At 42.1% G+C, this 20,379-nt stretch overlaps 1 protein-coding gene across 1 annotated transcript; it reads right to left on the reverse strand.

The window, feature by feature from the left end:
* Positions 1–18,086: 18,086 nt before the first annotated feature.
* On the reverse strand, positions 18,087–20,051 carry c1ql2 (complement component 1, q subcomponent-like 2). Its single transcript, XM_019873845.1, has 2 exons — positions 19,455–20,051; positions 18,087–18,999 (listed from the first exon to the last, which is right to left on the reverse strand). Exons 1-2 carry the CDS (start codon positions 20,049–20,051, stop codon positions 18,820–18,822), a joined length of 777 nt encoding a protein of 258 aa, XP_019729404.1. The 3' UTR covers positions 18,087–18,819.
* Between the last annotated feature and the right edge of the window lie 328 nt (positions 20,052–20,379).

The following is a 20,379-nucleotide window of genomic DNA, read 5'->3' on the forward strand; positions in this document are numbered from 1 at the left end:
TTCCGGTCTGCCTCTTACAACCCAGCTGCGGCACGAGGGCAAGTACGCGCGTGAGGCCCACCAATGGCGTTTCGAGACCGTCCCTGTCTCAACGCGCCACGTCCAATCGGAGCGCAGCAATCAAGCGAGCGCGGACACGCGCCTGCGAGCCTTGAGCACACAGCAGCAGGCAGCTCACGGCGCACTTCCACAGCACATATGCAGTAAAAACATAAACAACGAACTTAGCACCTGGTCTGCAAGCCACCTGACAACATTTCCAATGCACTCATGCATGGCAATAGTAAAAAGTCATCCACTATTGCCAGTGAAATAGACCATATAAAAAGTGCAAAAGGAAAAAAAACGAGACAAGTAACATTTTAAACAACAAAAACTCAAATACAGAAATAAATATACAGGCCTACATACATAGTGACATCAGGATATCTAATATAAAATGATTACCAAAAAAAAAAACAAAAAAAAAAAACTTCATCACATATGGAGTCCAATGCATAGTTCCACATCGGGGTTAAAGAAATAACACGTTGAAACATTCACAAGTTAGCGAAAGCTCAGTTTTCATATGAAATCACAGAAAATGTATTTAAAAAATAACGGTGATAAATTTGAGCTAGAATACAATTGTTATCATCCTGTATGAAAAATACCAGGAAGAGGTCAAGGTAATGTTTACAGACGGAGAAGCCCTGAAACAGCAATCTTATAGCTTCGATGGTGGTCTCAAAATGTCCGAGCAAAAGTTGCTTTCACGCACTAATTGGCGATTTGGAATAATAACATTATTAATAATCATAATAGCATGAAAGCGCGGACGTGTTGATGTTTAACGCAATGAAATCTTTATCCCACAGGCCGGAGTCGGAAGCCGTGGCTACTTAATTAAATTCCAATTAGGACAGTATCAGTATGCTGTTTAGCCGCAGCACCTTTTGTGCGCAAATGAGCGCTCAGTCTGCTCTTATCTTGTGCTGCAAAGAGGGGCTGCTTGAGAGGGCCTGCAAAAGATAATTTATTGCTTTTAATTAGTCTTCATTCCGCCCGATCGGGCCGGTGTTCATCACCGGCAAAGGGCTGAATAAAAGCCCAGTGAAAAGCGCTGTCACCGGTCCCTGGCAGGGCCCTTAATCAAAGTGAAGCAGGGGCCCGCGTTACAAGCCACGTCATTTCCAAGGTGCTGATAAAGCTGGTTGAATAATAGCCGGGCCCCTCAGAGACACCATTTACAGAAATGACTTTATTGACGGCTTCACGTTGGTAATTCATTTTAGCTCTCATGTATTGGGAGTCAGATTTGTCGCCGTAATAGGATGATAAATGCACGGACGGACTTCAGCCTCGCTTTTATCGAGTAGCCTATATACTGCACATATACCCACACACACGGGGAGGGGGAAGAAACCTAGCGGTCTTTGTGAAATGGCCGTGTCTCAAATTAACAATAATGCTGTGCTTTTATTTATGACGCTTACACCCAGTCCGACAAGTTGTCAAACATTTAAAAATACATAACTTTCATAGGCTATTCAACATTATACACTAATTGTTCTGGTGAAAGTCATGTCGTTGGCATCGCTAAAAAAGTAAAACAAAATAGTCTTGCTTCGTGTCTCCCATTTTGTAGAGACAAAAATTGAATATTTCAGTGTTAGTATAGTAGCTTTTTATAATACAGGATCAGGTTGGAGCGAAATAAAATTAAATATAATTAAATATAATTAAAATCATATTAGCAGTTGTCTTCATTCTAGTATATTTTTAAAGAGTAATCGAAACAGACTTTCAAAATATGCGCAACAGAGCTGACGGACTTGAGATGCCGCCGTCCACGTGCAACTGCAGCTTTTTCACTCTCAAACCCCAATTTTTGTTGCACTTCCACTTGGAAATTTCTTGTATATATATCACATTTAATCCCGCCTGTCTGTGGAAATAAATACACGAAAACCACATCAGCAAAATGCATTTAATGTCTCAAGCCCTCAGACGACGATCGCAACAGGGTGGATGTTCTCTCTGAGGGCTTGTGCTGACACCGAGTGGCGGAAAGAGGAAGTCGTATAGGTACAGCATCACTTTGGCGTTAGCCTCTTATTTAATTTATTTTTGATATTTAAGGTCGAAATGAAACAGATTAGATAGATAGATAGATAGATAGATAGATAGATAGATAGATAGATAGATAGATAGATAGATAGATAGATAGATAGATAGATAGATAGATAGATAGATGATTTAACCGCGGAGAGAAAAACGACACGTGACAGCATGGAAATATCTGAAAAAAAGTTTGCCAGCCCTCTTCTGACACCTACTGTCAGAAGTGTAGAATGCATTTTGACTTAATTTCTTGGGTGCATGCGGCATGTACAGGCCAAGCCGAAAGCTTGAAGCCATTGCGATCCCGCACTGAAATGAAGTAATTGACGTGCTGCATGATTGATGAATGAAGGTCTCAGACAAATTTGCCAGTCGAACACGCGGTCCTTTAATTTCATCCACTTTCTTCTTTGTAATCAGTAGTAGTTCAAGTAGTTCAATAAGGAGCGGACTGTATTCTCTTGTGTGCTTAAGACAGAAAAGGCGTGCTGCTGCGCACGTTTCATGGCTGCGCAGATTCCAGCATTGAACTAAAAGTCTCACTTAGGCACCTTCATGTCAAATTTAGCGGTGCGCGTATTTTCCTATGGGCAGGTGGGCACAGGTAGCCCCGAAGAACCTTATGGAGCCCGCAGACATGTTCTGAAAGAGGGGAAAAAAACGATGGGACACTGAGATTCCCTTGTTATGCTGTAGAAATTATCATTTGACAATGTAAAGACTTTCACAGATTTCTACAAATAATAGTACTGCTGTAGACTGGCATTTATCGATTTTCGACCTTGTTTAATCATGAACAAAAATGATCATTGTCTTCACCGATATATGTGAATATCACTTTTAATAGTAACATAATGAAAGGTAAATTTCTTTTGAGGTGTGTATCAAACTGGTAGTCCTTCGCATTAATCAGTAATGTAGCAGGATGAGCTGTCATCTCTGCTAATTACAAGGATGCTGCCAAGCCAATCAGCATATGAGATCACACTGTAAATACAAGCACCGGCTGCCTGATTATCCTCTTGCTCCTTGCCTCTCAGGTCCCGCCAAATTCCTGATTGGCTAAATTTCTCCATCGTTACACTGCTGCAGGTAATATGGCGGTGGCTGCCTCCACTTGTCGGACCATTCACAAATTCTAATGTCAATGCATTGACTACTCGTCTTCTTTACAGTTCGGTGTTTGATACACAGACAATCTATGCTGAGCTGACGTTTAATCATACTAGCATACGGAAGCTCCTCTTGCCTCTCTCCCATGGGTGATCTCATATGCCTGGCGGTATGTACAACTCCCCCATAGTGGCCTGCATTATATCCTCAACATGAAAGGATTTACAGTATATCCATACAGATTTATTTTTACCCGCTGTTAGGCACTGACCGGATCAAATACACTGCTGCTTTTTAGTCGCTGTGCTCTGCACAGTTTGACTGTATGCTGCCTGGCTTTACTCTGCCTGGCCTGACATTACTGTGCTTCGGCGTAGCCCCACCGCAAGACCGGTGACTCCCACTGGCCTTGACACTCCTGATTTTGCCGATGGGCATCGGGGGTGAATGTGTGGACTGGATGGTGATAAATGGGTCATATGGTTGTATTTCATCAATTGAGTTCTGTGGTTAATTTCAATTTTGTGCATTTGCTTTTAAACTTCAAGTCCCCCTTTTTGGTTTGTACTTGTGACAGTCCGGAACGAACTCAATAGCGATCTGATCCCACAAACATAGACACCAAACAAAATTCCGTAACAAAAATACTGTATTTATTTACAAGAACAAAAGCACACCCACAAACTATAAACAGAAACCGCTGGTCAACAAAAACAGGAAAAACAGTACATTAACAAAAAGCGCTTGCACAAGGCAAGGAAATAGTTAAACCGAGAATACCAAACGAAATGACAGAGTCCAATTCACACAACAAAACAAACAAGATCAAATGACTAAACAAAGACTATACTTACAAAAACGTGGAACCAAGGGAACAAGAATGACTATGACGAGAGCGAGAGGTCTAGAAAACCAACACCTGAGCAAGCAGCAACAAGGTCAATAATCCGACTAGTAGTAGGGAGCCTATCAGTCCTTAAATACTTGGCTAACACTGGCAGTAGGTGTGCACACTGAATGGGTAGGCTCTCGTCTGCCACCTGCTGAAGACACAAGATGATCATGATTTCATATTCCCTGTGTGAATGGTATTTTATAACTTATTTTTTGAAAATAAACGTATGTATTTTTGTATCAAAATCGCGTCTCATGCAAACTTTTCTGTAACACAAACCTGAGTGCCTTGTTCATGGTACTGGTGCCTCAATATTTTGCTTGGTGGCGTTGCCTGTCTTCTCTGGGTGATGTTGAAGTTGAAAATCCCACGTCAATTGTATGACTTCCACATGCCACAGTGACCAAGAAGTAGCTGTTACTTTCAGATTGGTTGGTGATCCTGTGTAATTTAAAGGTGTGCTGCTGCACTTTTTTTGGCTGCACAGAATCTCCCCTCAACTTCATTGCGTCAATTACGCACCTTCCGGAAATGTACGCACTTTAGGTAGAGAGACATTTAAATGAGGGTATTCCCTGTCAAATCTAGCTGTGCACGTATTCTCCCAGATACTTCAGCAGCTTTCTCCTTCGATGCTCAAGAGGCTGTATGAAGGACTAGTGCCTCTTTGAATTGCACGTCTTGCAGTTTGTCTGCAAGCGCTCGCGTCACTCATTGCTGCAAAATACATCAAACTCAGCAATGCTGAATTCGATTTTGTAAAGTACAGTAATAAGCCTAAATATCGCCACAGAATGAAGAGGAAAATGATTTCGTGTTTCACGTTGGTGAGGGAAAAACATACATTCTACCCCTTTAAGAAATCAAAACACAACACAAAATTGCTTTTTTTGACAAGTTGGAACGGAATACGTCAGGCTTCTCTTAAGTGATCGGTGTGAAAGTGTGTTTTTGACTACATTAGTATGTCGGTAAGCCATTAAAAGAAGTCAAACAATAGAGTTCTGATTGGGATCGTCAAATGTATTGACAAGTACCTACCAGTTGTTCTACCAGCAGCCCCCAAGCTAACTGTGCATGGGAAAACCGTTTTTACATGTATTCACCCTGCATACTCATACTTGTACCTTCACTGCACACTGAAAACCATGAAATCTTGGGATCATCAGAACAGAACTTCTGGGAGAGTGCAATTCCAGGCAATGGGTTGCCTGAAACAGCACCCCCTAGCTAACTCTGGCTAGAAGAGCTGCATGTACATGAAACTCACACTGCTTTTGCGCAGTACTCATGCTAGGCTGGACATGGACTTCACCCATAAAGTTCACGTCCACACAAAAATTAAACCTTTGTTCCTCAAAGCTTCACAAATGAAGCAGCATCGCGTTACATCTGAATAAAGTTGTGTCAGAGATGTTCACTCGGACAGTTGAACAGACTCAGGAAGAGATTGGCTTTTCTGCCGGCAGGAGGCGCAGTTTTCTACGAAGCCACTCCGTTGTGCGCTTCCCACTGACACCTGACCCCTGCAACCTCTGCCGGCCTTTTTATTGATTGTGTATGCAAATTACAAGTGATATATCAGAAAAATACTCCCTTCTTCACATGTCACACCTCTCAACCCAGCCCACCGATATACGCCCCTCAGAGGCCAAAACATCTCTCGGTACAAACAATGGATACCTTGTTACTTCATTGGGTAGATTTTGCAAACTGAAGACATCTTATCATGCTGCCCTCCCGAAGTTGAACCTTCCTCCCGACATTATCAGTTAATGAGGACTTGGCTTTATTCAGCTCAAGTTGGCCCTTTTTTCTGTGTGCTCCATTCTGTACAAGTTGTGAGAACATACCGTTCGAGGTCAATCAAGCATATACTGAAATGAAACTTTAAAACATGATAATATTAAGTTCGTCTTTCTCCATCAAGTTGTTAATTAAAACATGACAATGTCATTTTAAATGCTTTGGATAATTGAGGCAGCTAAATCTCTGAACACACACACACACACACACACACACACACACACACACACGAATGAATTCTTTAAAAAAATAATGTATTCGTACTGTGAGATACCAGTCACCCTTGTGGAATCACTGGTACAGTTGCCTTTTTAAATTCGTTATATTGTCATTTTAAACTATTATACTAATTTTGTATTAGATTTTATTTTGTTTTCTTTCCTTTCTAAAACAAAAGATATATTTTATTGAATTTTATGTATACTGTATGTATTTTATGTATCTTTTAATGGACTCCAAGTCGATGGATAAAGTAGATATAATGTTCCATTTAAAATACATTTAGGATTTTATTAGCATAGGAATTTTCCTTGAAGTCAAATAGAATTTCTAGCATTGTTCAACTTGCTTCGTGGTGTTTATAGAGTCTATAAAGTCTATAATATAGATAGACTGCATTCGAAATGTAATATTTCATATAGATATTAAACAAATATGCCATTCTTGTGTGGAGTGAACCTCATGAGGGAAGTCCATGTGTGAGCAGAACAGGAGTACTGCGCATAAGCAGTGAGTTTTATGTACATACGGTTTTCTTAGCCAGAGTTGGTGAGAGTGCTGAGAGACCAACTGGTAGAGCATACCGATTACTTCAGAGAAGCCTGAAGTATTTCGTTGCAAATTGTCAAATAAAAGCAATTCTCGGTCGCGTTTTAATGACTTCTTAAACGGGTACTCATGATGTCTGCTTTTCTTCTTACAAAGGTGAAAAAGGAAATCGTTTTCCAATTTATTCTGTGGCGATATTTTGGCTTATTGCTGGACTTTGAAGGCTGCGCGACGTCTGCTCGGTCCCGCGAGGGTGTACATTTTACGCAGGGGTGCGAAATACTGTAATGCCCTTCAATGTGGTCAACGAAGCACGCAGTCGCTGATGCAATCTGTTCCCTTTTTAAAAAACAAAAAGAGGTAGCAATTAAGACACATTCACAGGAGCTGCTCTTGGCCACAACTCACGCCCATGGTCTCCACACTCTCTCACTGCCTCAGCCGATCTAACGCCCAACCTGGCTCGTCCCCTCCCTGTGACGTCACCCCTACTCAACCAATGCAGCCCTCAAATACACAAATAACAAGAAACAAATATTACAACACGTTACATCTGTCGTGAAATCCGTCGGAGTATCGCGCTCCTGGCGGTGAGCGTTGCTAGGCAACACTTAAACAAGGGCCGTTTCACTAGCTTTTTCAACTCATGGAACAGCTCCAATAAACATTCAGTCATGAGCACAGCCCTCTGGTTAAATTACGTCTATTGTATTTATTTAATACACAATGCAGATGAGCCGCGCACGCTTGTCACAAGGGGACAATCCGTATAACTTCCGGATGCAGGCCAATTTCACATTCAAAATTTAAAATATATTCCAAAGGGATCGCTATGGGATTCGCACGTCTCAGGAAAACGCTATAATCTGCAATTTGCGGGCCTCCTCAGAATCCAATATGTCATACCTCTTCGGTGGCTGTGCGACTTTTCACAGGTTACACAGATAGGAGTGTCAGAAGGCAAGACAGGAAAATCACAGTCACAAGTGCGTAAGAAAAGCGCGTATAGAATTAACTTAAGTGGGAAAAAACGGCCCTAAATTTTCAACGCTTGAACCCACACGGCAGCAATAAACTACGAGAGAAAATAAACTTTCAATAAGAGTGGATCAAGTAAAACTATACTCCACTGAGAAAGGACTGTGCAAAGGACAATTCCTCACTCTCCCACCTGTAATTCAGAAGGCATTGTTTATCATACCATCCACAGTCAGGGTTTCATGAAATAAAATGCACACATACAGAACCTTGTGCAACACATTCATAAAAAGCAACGTTTTGCTGAGCTTAATTTATTAAAAACAGACATTGATTTGTTGATTCACCACAGCTAATTAGCCAATCAGAGTCATCAGTTGTCTCAGACAGCCAACCAGCTGCGTTTGGCATACTGTGGTTGATCGGTCATTCATTCAAATCTTATCTGAAGTACATTGACACAAAAATATCTTAATTATTCACAAATAAAAACTTTTGTTTGTCCTGCTTGTATTATGAGTTTTGTCAGGCAACGTTCCGTATATGTGTGATTTTTTTTTTTTTTTTAATTTCATGAAACCTTGATTGTCCATGGTATTGTAAGACTTCTGGCGGTGTCGTTATTGGTCACAGGCAATTCTTTTGTTAGTTATTGTTTCACACAACTCAGAGAGTCCATTTTTGTTTTTATTAATCTTGCCGCCGAATGTTTTGACTAACATAAGAGTTGACTGAATATTTTGTCTTTAAATTAGCAGTTTGTGTCAATTAGGTGTAGGAGAGTGCATTCATGTGAAACTGGCAGAAAAGTCACAGGTGTCAAACTCTTTCTCCCAGATGTGGGTGTTGCCAGAGAGTGACAAGGGGTCGCCACTGCCACCACGTAGCTCTGCCCCTGTGTGAGAGCATTCATATTGACAGCAGTCCAAAAGAGTTTTCTCTTCTGGTCGGAACACCACCGAGAAAAATGGAAGTTCTTACTTAAATATAATTGACCCCCAATTAACCAAAAAAAATATTAATGCCGTGTAACATACAAACATATTCTGCTCTTACACTGCATATGATTTTTGTGAATCCTAATTGTTCATCCAGGTTTCTTTCTTAGTTCCGTGTATGTATAAAAAAATGTAAAAGACATTTTTTAATGTTTAATTTGTATTTATAATGCATTGAGATTGGCTCCACGAACACTCAACATACATTTAATATCATTATTTTAATCTTGTTTTGATGTACATATTAAATCGTTACAGCAATGACGTTAGTGCTACTTAACTGAATGCGGGCTTGATGATGGGTGCAGTATTGTATTTTTCCACTAGAGGTCAGCGTCGAGATGCTGCAACAAGAATGTTCGTTCAAGAGTGCTCAATTTTACATGCCGTTTTTTACAGAATAAACCAAACCACCATGACAAATGACGTCACATTTTTAAGCGACATTAAATATTAACCATAAATTCAGACCTGAGGTCAAACAAACTATTTTTTACAATGTTGTAGAAGAGTGTAAAAAAAAAACAAACAAACAAAAAATCGATTATTTGTATTGTTTCATCATTTGGAACCACATTTGTTTGTTGAGGCTCAGTTGAGATAACAACTTCTAGAAGAAATTTATCGACAGTTTTCTTTCTGCTCCCTTGAACATTGAAATGCCATCAATGTACAGAGGACAAGTTCTCTGTATCCTCTTTCCCGATTATCCTCACCGGGGTCATTGGCGTACGTGTTGGAGCCGATATCTCAGCTGACTTTGGGAGAGAAGTGTGGTACACCCTGGACTGGTCACCAGCTAATTACAGACACATATATTCAAGCAACCATTCACACTCACATTCACACCTAAGGACAATTTAGTCTTATTATGCAGTATATGTTTTTGAAATGTGGGAGGAGAAAATCTCCACACACGGGAAGAACATGCAAACTCCTCACAGTAGGGCTGGAGGTGTGCTAACTAGTCATCCACTGTGTCGCCTTAGAGGACAAGTTTGCATTCTAAATGTTAATTAATATTCACAGTGTTTCCAGTCTCTCTCTGTCTGCCAGGCCCTCTTCAAGGTCCAGGCTCTCTCCAGTAATAATACATGAAGGGCTCTTCATGCTCATCCATTAATCAGGAGGGAAGCTAAGGGCTGATCTTTGGCCTTCACACACGCGCACACACCCTAACCTATCATCAATAATTAAACTGATATTAATGCAGATAAATAATTAAGATTTGGGGGAACCTTTTTGGAGTCCTAATGAGACATAGGTGACAGATTACCCGCACGTCTTATTGCATCTTGCTGAGAAGTTTGTCGAAGCTTAAGCGGAAGATAAACGGTCCCATCACACAACTGGCAAATTCAATCAATGCAGAAACTTTGCTGGGCTTGAAGTGAAACTGGTACAGGCATCTTATTGTGGTTTTAATCCAGAAACCAAGATGACATGCAGGATCAATTAGCCTGAAAGTGATTGACCAAGGCTATTTAATGGACCATTTGGAATGGAAGTCTCTTTTTACAAGGGGAACATGTAGGAAAACCCAACAGACCTCCAAAGTATTTTCTTCTGAGGCATTTTGAGAAGAACTGCACATGCATACAGTCAAACTGGATGACACATTTTGCAGATGTCCCCCCCAGTTTTTGAGATCCGTCCCTTCCATGTGTGAGCCCAATAGTTATGCCACGAAGTCACGAGAGTGCGATGGCAATATTTTTAAGATGACGATGATTATAATTTGTTCAGTTTATTAATTTATGCAATTATTCAGAGTGATTGTCCCATGCTGTTGTCATATATATGAATGAAATACGATGATATCCACCGAATCTGTCTGCCTGCGCCTTGATTAAATACATCAAAATCGCATTTCACCACATGTGATACCATTTAGACTGGCTTTTACATCGATCTAAAATTTTGTCTACTTTTTCTCACCAAATTGGCAGATGTATTGCAATTGAAAATGCGCTTGGTCTGCTGGAATGTCTCGCGAGACACTGAATGTTTTACCACATTCACAAAAACGTTAATCGAGACTTGCCACGGCAAGAAAATGGAGATGTGCCCATTTTTATACTGAGCAGTCTATGTTCAGTGACCAAATTATTGGCTGTGTAGGGGGGCGCGGCAACTTCATGCATCAGGACACGTGTCACAGTTTAAATTTGCCCCGGCACCACAATGAATATGCACTTGTTCTTATGGTGACAGCATGGTGCCTACCTATGAAAAAAGAACATGCAATCTGCTTTCAATTTTACCTGAAAAACACCTTTTTCTTGAGCTAACGTGGGTGCTGGCTAGAAGCCAGGACAACTTCATTCTTCTTATCTGATGCATTACCACAACCTTGAGCGATTTCTACTATCCAGGTTTGAGCACTGTTATTAGAATTTAGGACTGTTCAGCTTTAGTAAACATTTTTATTTTCAAAAGTTACCCGAGAGTAGGCGCAGGCGGGCTGCCAGCTGCCCGCCCTTGCAAAATCCGATCCACCTGTTGATGTCCTCACTGGTGAACAAGACCTCACTTGGGGCAGGATCTCATCTCTGAACTGCAGAGTGCACTGCACCCTTTTTTGACTGAGGACTATGGTCTCAGATTTGGGGGTGCTGATTTGCATCCCAAATGTTTCATCCAACCATAACTAACCAACTCAACCACATCTTCTGCAAAAAAACAGAGAGGCGATACTGAGGCCACCAAATCAGATGTCCTCTATGCCTCACCTTGAAATTCTGTCTGTAAAGGTTATGAACAGAATCAATCTCCATGTCCTCATCAAACTCTTACAACAGTTTTTTTGCCTCAGCGACCACCAAAGCTGTGTTTCACTAGGCCATACAGTAATCATCAGTCTCTGAGTCCCACAGGCCACAAAGGCCTGACAGGATTCCACTGGTGTCCACCAAACTGGTTCAGCGATTGCCGCTGTGACAGGTACCAACCACCTTATGGCGACAACTCTGGTCAGCTGCCTCAAAAATGGAGACACATGACTCACACGACTCAAAGTCGGCAAAGTTCTGCTGGAAGAGGGAGTTGAAACTCCTCTGCCAGACATTTCCAGCAGACCCTCACAATATATTTAGATCTATCAGGTCAGACCAGTGTCTCCTCCCCTCTTTTCACCGAGTGTCCAAGATATGCGGATGCAAGACCACTGACACAACCACAAAGTTGATCATTGAACTGTGGCAAAGGGTTTCCTGGTGACAAGTGCAAGTGATGATGCACGCAGCTTTTCCCGATTACGGCTACTCACCGTAACAAGTGAATCCACTGGCAGCCATGTTGCATTCCCCCTCACTAAGCGCACATGACTTGAATACATTGATAGGAACATAGTGTGTAGTGAACAGCTGTACCAAAAAGCCTGCCCGACAGCCCGGCACAACTATGGGTGGGAAATTTGACAGCCACAGTTGTTCAATCGTTTTGATTGCAGAAAAAGCATACTGTCGCTGTCCTGTGAAGAATACATATGCGCATTTGTGCTAATTGTATTATGGGGTGTCGGCATTTCAGACAAACCTTTAACATAAACATTGTTTAAATGACAAAAATGGACATACATGTTTGTCACAGGACAGCGATGATACTTTCTTTGTCAGGCATAATGTATGAAGTCGAATACAACAACACTGACAGATATTTTGATGGATTGTGGTCGTGACGGCTAACAAGCCATCTTTACTTCTGATCACTACCAAAGTAGTGAGTCATGTAAACATGGCCAATTAAATATTAAATTTCGATTCAGTCTTGTAGCTAGTTTTACTTTATTTTTTGGGCCGAAAGTTAAAATATATAGCTATATATAATAGACATTTGCACCCTCAGTCATCATGGTGGAAGCACTGCCATTGTGCCAACATGCTAGCTACAAAATAATGCCAGTGGTCATTTCCTGGTACATTTTTGTATTTTTACTACGATTCGCTGGCAACCAGTTCAGGGTGTACCCCGCCTACTGCCCAAAGATACCTGGGATAGGCTCCAGCACGCCCCGTGACCCTTGTGAGGATACGCGGATCAGAGAATGGGTGGATGGATGGATTTTTGTATTTTTAATCATGAAAAATGAGGTACAGCAATACACCTCCGCATTCAGGGGAAACCGACTATTTGTGTGTGTGTGTGTGTGTGTGTGTGTGTGTGTGTGTGTGTGTGTGTGTGTGTGTGTGTGTGTGTGTGTGTGTGTGTGCGCACGAATGCGCATGCACATGAACTTGCCTGTCCTCATCAGCGTTGCTGCCCAGGGCGACCCTAACCTTTCAGTCAACCCTCTCAGGACCGTGACTCTCTCATCAGGCATCCCCGGCCTGTCAGCAGCTGCCAACCAGAGGAGATATTAAAGACATAGTTCTTATTGGCTTCATTACAATAAAACATTCCCTGCTGCAGTGAAGACTTATACCGCTAACCTTTTCTTCCTAATATTCAGGTGTGACAGACTGCGTGTCATGAGATGACAAAAAAAAAGTCATTGGAGACGGGGGTGAATGGAATGTTTCTTGAGCAAAAGGTCCTTTGGTGAAAATATAAATGCAGACAGACCTCACGTGAAAGGGATTATTATAGACTTGCATATTATCGAGATGTTTGTATTTTTATTGATAGGGAGTTTCAAGATAATGCTATTTGTTGAAGTGCTTTAAGATTTCTGAAATAAATAAATAATTGCAATAACAACGACGAAGTAGCTGAAGAGCTCTAGGAAAATAGAGTTTGTGTGTGGAGAGAGAGAGAGAGAGACTTTATCTAAGAGTAGCCCCGCCCCCTCCCATAATTTCCCATAGCATGACAGAGATGGGGTTTTTTTTTAGAATTGTACCATTCTCCTATCAGCCTGCAAATCATTTGCGTGGGTGTGGTCAAGATCGCTCAGAGATGAGATGGAACGACCCCAGGAAAATGTATGATTTATTCTATTTGAAAGGCAGGATTATGTGAAGAGGAGATTGACATTTAGCTGCTTTAGAGATGCAGGGGATCACAGATCACTTGTATCTTTATGCTGATGATGCTAATGGCTTAGGCTCGAGCTACCCTTTGATATTACACCATTGAATGTGGAGGGCGGGGGGCTAGTGGAGTGGAACATACAGATTACTTATTTGCTATACCTAAAATTTTGAACTCCTATATTGAACAGTGCATTCTAAGAGTAGCCCCGCCCCCTCCCATAATTTCCCATAGCATGACAGAGATGGGGTTTTTTTTTAGAATTGTACCATTCTCCTATCAGCCTGCAAATCATTTGCGTGGGTGTGGTCAAGATCGCTCAGAGATGAGATGGAACGACCCCAGGAAAATGTATGATTTATTCTATTTGAAAGGCAGGATTATGTGAAGAGGAGATTGACATTTAGCTGCTTTAGAGATGCAGGGGATCACAGATCACTTGTATCTTTATGCTGATGATGCTAATGGCTTAGGCTCGAGCTACCCTTTGATATTACACCATTGAAGGTGGAGGGCGGGGGGCTAGTGGAGTGGAACATACAGATTACTTATTTGCTATACCTAAAATTTTGAACTACTATATTGAACAGTGCATCAAACTAAATCAACTGCATGCTGACTGTAAGGATAACAAAGTACTTTTTAAACGTTAAATACCTGGAGTTACCTAGATATCGGACAAGTAAGACTACTGGAGGTGATCAGCGCATCGACATTACCTAAACTAAATACAGTGAATTATAATTTCTTTGATGACCCCACAGTCCAATGCACGTTGTTCCTCTGTTGCATGTCCTCCTCCTTGTTTGGCCGATTAAACTCAGACTAAGATGAGATTTCTTAAGTACAGAATGACAGACTAAGTGAGTCACTATTTGGGTGAATCACAATTCAAAAAAAGAATACTAAACTAAACATGATCATGAATTCCAGAGGCAACATCAGTTGTGGTGTATGTTCTCTGTACAATTCTTCATCAGGGCAGGTTCTCATTTAGCCATTCCTTTTCTTGACCGTTTTTTTCTGTCAGGGTGACAGGAGGGCGGGAGCCAATCTCTGCCGACTTTGGGTGAGCTCTACACTCTGGACCTGGTAATAATAAAGTTTTGGTGAGTTCTGTGAACCAGCACACAACCAATGACCCCCTTTGTGCACTTAAAACAACTTTTGACACCTTTGGCACTTAGAACTTTTTAATGGTAGATTGCCCATGTGCTGTCCTCTGTGTTGCTGATATACTGCATTTCTGTCTGGGTCTTATGAGAACATCCATCTGGCAGCCGGCGACATACGCTGCTGCTGACGCTTCCGTCGGCGTCGGACACTCCACTTTTCACCCTAAAATGAGCACTTCCTCTCAGAGTCTGGACTGTCTTATCTTGAAGCAGTTCAAAAGGTTACCACTCACCATCACTCAAATGTTCAGTGGGGTGACGTGTAGTTCTCCAAGAACAAAAGACACAATGGAAATCTCACTACAAAGTGGTCAACATTTTTTGAATGATGGAATTCAGTGGACATAATTTGAAATGTCAGCCTTTGCTCTGCCTTATCTGAATTCAAAGAGACGCTTCATACGCTCAACGGTTGACAAAATCAACATTCCTGACCATAATTTGAGTGGGGAGAAAAAAAAGAAGAGAGCAGTCAACACATTAGCACATCAGAATAACATTTACAACAACAACAACATTCCATTACACCTTTATTGGAAGTAAAAAATAGTCCCTACTTTACATTAAACAGCAACATGATAAGGAAGTGGTGGACAGCTGCTTTTGATTGGGCATTATGCTGATTATTTCCGACAACTGATTTTCACATCCATCTCGGATGGATTTTCATGTGGCTGAGTGCAGCGATATTGGCCAAGGTCTTAATTGACATTTATAAAAGCCAACATGCTAATATTTGTTTTCCATGATTTCCATTTAGATTGATGACAAGTGTGGTGTGTAAACAGGTGTTTGGTGTGTGCTCCCCAAGAGGATAGTTTGAAGAAGAAAATGAAGACAACAACCAAAAAAAGATCAAATGCACACAAAACAGCCATCGTCTTAATGAGTCTGGAGCAGTGAGTGCTTGTTGTCTCAATAAAAGCAAATGAAAGGTGAAGCACCCCCCACTTCAAAACCGGTTTGACACCTGAGAATAAATGGTTTCTTGTACACTGGCAATGAGCATCTTTTTTTGTGCGTGTTTTATTGTCAATCAGGGAGCTTGCATGCCCCATCTCAGAATGCAGTCCGCCAGGGTCCCTACATGTCAGTAGCCAGATATGCTGAAATAATAAAAGTCACAAAATTAATTTCCATGATACTTTCAAACTATCTGATGTGCATGAAAGCAGGTTTGAGTATTACTTTGCATTAATAAACTACGGTCTTTTATTCCCTTGTGTTTGGGCACTTGTTTATTTTTGCTGCAAAATTTCTCTTTCGTCCTCAGTATAACCTTTAAAAACGAATGGAGGCCTGCTGACTCAAAACACCCGCTAGCTATTGTGGAGCAAGTAAGGACAGTCAGGGAATTTGGAACATGTGAGCAGCGGTGCAGGGCACGCTTGGCATTGTCTTACTAAAGTCTCGAGGCTACACTGCAATGCGACGCACAAACAAAGTCCATCCATCCATTTTCCGATCTGCGTTATCCTCACAAGGGTCGCGGGGGGTGCCGGAGCCTATCCCAGCTGTCTTCGGGCAGTAAGCGGTGTACACCCTGAACCGGTTGCCAGCCAATCGCAGGGCACACAGAGACGAACAACCATCCACGCTCACGCTCACACCTATGGACTTTTTAGAATGTTCAATCAGCCTGCCATGCATGTTTTTAGAATGTGGGAAGAAACTGGAGTACCCGGAGAAAACCCACAGAGGCTCGGGGAGAACATGCAAACTCCACACAGGGAATTGAACCCGGTACCTCTGCACTGTGAGGTCGGCGCGCTAACCACTGTTTTACCGCGCCGCCTGCACAAACAAAGTCTCCTGGAAAAACACAAAACTCTGATGTGAGAGTAAAATGCACGCTGAGTGTATCACCTGTAGACCTTAATATCAAATGTCATCCTCGCTTTCGGTCAAACAACCCTAATTTGGATCGGCACCAAATTCAACACCATCACTGTATGGGTATTTTTTTCAGCCTCTTTTCCCGGACACTTACCGGTTCCTGGAAGTTGATGTTGCAAAGACGTTGATACCGTACAATTTCTAACTTTAGAGCAGAAGGAATGCTTTCATTGTAAAATTCTGCAACACATTCCTCAAACAACATGACTGAATAAATTATACGGTGCTTAGTGTTTTCCCCGGCATGGTTTGTGGACAATGAGGTTAAAACAAGGCAGCCGTTTGCCTTCCGGGTGGGGAAAATTTCTGTAGAGACACAGAAAAAAGTGAAATAAATTACACACCTTTTTCCAGAACCTCACCAAAATTTGATTGGAATTGCATGGGTCATATCAGCACAACATTTACTGGACACTGTTTTGCAGTTTTTGTGTGCATCTGCATTATGAATGGCGATCAATAAGGCTTGTGTGCGACCAACCAACTTCCTAATTCGGCAAAACAGGACGAAGCGCTTACCTCTGGTTTAGGTCGCTGGCTGAACCTTAAATGGCAGGAAACTGCTACAAAGCACCTGTAGAAATATTAGTCATCTCCCATATTTTTGTTGGATACAAAATGTCTTCAAGAGTTACTGAAGATGACCAGAACTGATGTTTAATCTTTGTTTTTGTTTGCATACATCATACCATATATTGACTGTACTGTATAAATAAATGATATACTTACATGTATTTAACTTTTATCCAAAGACACCAACAATAAAGAAAACAAGATTCCAGCAAGTTTGTGTTCAAACAATCATGTTATCAGCCTGGCGTTATCACTGAACACACAGGAAGTCTGCCAACCTGTTTTCCGGTACAGTCAGGTGACATTTCACACGAGGCCCAGATTTGTACTTGGCGCAAGGGAAAAGCCTTAAAGCCATACACACATTTTTGTGAAACAATATTTATTAATATATGATAGGAATTCAAAATATACATGACTGGATGCTTTATTGCATCTTTCATCAAACACAGCAAAACCATTTTGATAACCCAAATGGAAACAAACAATTAATAAAAAAAAAAAAAACCAAAAAAAAAAACATTTTAATTGTTTTTTTTTTAATTTATTTTTAGCCTCCAGATTGTTACATGTGGCAGTTTCTGTTACGCCACTCCTGTCCTTTGTTGACAGACACTGTTGTGTATGATCAGATGGGTCCAGCTCCCCTTTGGCAATTTGGATGATAGGACAAGAATGGACGTGTGTGTGTGTGTGTGTGTGTGTGTGTGTGTGTGTGTGTGTGTGTGTGTGTGTGTGTGTGTGGGTGGGTGTGGGTGTGGGTGTGTTGTTAAGTGTGCAAACATGCCATAAAACACCAAAGCCTGTGTGTGTGTGTGCCTTAGGTAACTGTTAGTTCCAATTTGGATATTGATGCCATGCTTGCATTTGTAAGAAAACACACACACCACACACACACGCGCGCGCACACACACACACACACACACACACACACAATAAACCTCACTACGGATATTTTCATTTCACAGGTTTAGCTTTACATGGTTAAAGATGGTCTGGCCATTGCAGAAGTAGACACTAGTCTCAGGTTGCAACTGTATAAAACACAATGAGTAATAGTGTTAAATCCTTGTTTATAAGATAATGCAAAACATATTAATATGATCTGCCTTTTGACACTTAACAAGAAATCATGATAGCAAGAAGATGTATTATTTTGTGCGGCTGTTCATGTCATTATGTGTGCTTCATATGACTGGGATTTGTCGGATTGCACTTGAAAGAGTTCATTCAATTGGTGCTGTAAATTAAATAGATGCATGAGATGCTTGTTTTGCGCCATTTTGTTCATCAACATTTGAAAGGTTGCTACCTACATACGACCAGGTTTCAATAGCAAGATTGCACGAGTTTATTTGACTGATGTTTGAATTCGGAGGAATATCACGCACTGTTAACCCAGCACAGCCTAATATCGTATTCAACCTCTATCCTGAGGAAGCTGTCCATCAGCTGACATGAACATAATCACCTTGTGCTTCAAAGGACACAAAAACACAATATAACAACATATTTCCATGAAAATAACTGCTGACAATTTGACTTAGTCAGGGTACAAGATAAAGCCGGAGAAGGTGCTGTATTTGTTATTATTGCCTCCGTGAGCTTTGCCGCCGTCCAATTTCACGTACACTTCGTCGCCCGAGTCCAAGTGCAGCACGGCACTGTTGCTGGCGTAGTCATAATTTTGGTCCGCATCCTGAGCTATGGCACTGGCTCGGACCTGAGAAATAGGGGACAGTGTCTGATATTATAGAGCATATTTTAGAAGGCCGTTGTGCTGATAATAGTGAAAAGGAAAACATGTTTAAAGACTTCATTTATATATATTGTTTGTGTTGAAAGAACATTTGGAGAGTAAAGCGAAATGCTTATGTGCATTCTCCCTCCCCTTCACCAACATCATCGCGCATGGTTACGCAACACTTGATAATCATTTGAGTCAGTGACAAACAAGAACGTGCACACAAACTCCCAATGCGCAAAACCATCTTCGATGCGCGTAATAGTTTGTTGTTGTTTTAATGAATCTCACCTTGACGCCTGGTGCCTGGCTTCTCGTGCGTAAAAGTGCGCGTTTTGGGTGGGGAGTAGTTTTCATTGCACAAAATGCGATAATCAAATCGTTTAAATTTATGTTGCAAGGTAGATAAGACCACTTTACAACTTGTAACTTACCTGTCCATTTTTACACAGGTCGGCCCACATGCTGGTTCCGTCTCCCCCTCGCATTAACACATGATAAGTGAAGTAATAGATCCCGGACACTTGGCAGGTGAATTTCCCGGTGTTCGGATCGTAGAGGTTCCCCAAGTTTGTAATCACGTCGTCAAACTTAAGCACCTCGTATCCCTCGTGGGGGTTCTTAAGACCGACGTAAAAAGCAACCCTGCTTCCGCCGTTTGTAGAATTGGCACCGTCGGTTTCGCTGTGCTCTGCCGCTGCCGCGGTTAAAGCAGGAAAGGCGAGTTTGCTGCCGCCGCGCTCCCCCGGTGGCCCCCTGGGGCCAGGGGGTCCTGGCTCTCCGGGGGGACCCCTGAGTCCCGGTTTTCCCGGTCTCCCCGGTTCCCCGCGGCTACCTTGCGCCATTGGTGGTAGCGGTGCGATGCCGTTGACGCTCTGGGTTTCCTCTACAACGGCGCCACCCCCGGGTTTGGCGCTGTAAGGGTCGCATACCATCCGACAGGTGCCCATCATCTCGTAGTAATGAGCGGAGGTCTCCGAGGGACGCAGGAGGAGAAGCGGCACGGCAATCGCCAGAGCCAGCAAAACCATCACGACAGCGGTGACCACAGCCAATAGTGACCACTTCCTCCGCGCAGTTCGGAGACCAAAGGACGACAGAAAATCCGCGGCGCCTCGGTGGGGGGTAATGATGAAAGATTGTAAAATACCTTTAGAAAGAAGGAAGAAAAGAGAGCGAGATCAAGGTAGTCGCACAAGCATCACTCGGCCTTTAAATGGGTAGCGGCGGAAGAGAGCGCCTTCGGACCAGTCTCAATAGGGGGTTGCGCGCGCGCTGAGAGATGCGCCCAGCCCAGCGGCGTCCAGCTGTCAGAGGTGCCAAAAAACAGACCGGAAAAAGATAAGAGTCCTTCAGATT

Source organism: Hippocampus comes, unplaced genomic scaffold (genome assembly GCF_001891065.2).
Source record: "Hippocampus comes isolate QL1 unplaced genomic scaffold, H_comes_QL1_v1.1 scaffold445, whole genome shotgun sequence".
NCBI classification, from domain to species: domain Eukaryota; kingdom Metazoa; phylum Chordata; class Actinopteri; order Syngnathiformes; family Syngnathidae; genus Hippocampus; species Hippocampus comes.

Coding starts and splice junctions, on each gene's coding strand:
- c1ql2 (XM_019873845.1), bottom strand. CDS start 20,051: ATGGTTTTGCTGGCTCTGGCGATTGCCGTGCCGCTTCTCCTCCTGCGT. Junction 19,000..19,454: donor ACCTGTGTAAAAATGGACAG/GTAAGTTACAAG, acceptor CCTATTTCTCAG/GTCCGAGCCAGTGCCATAGC.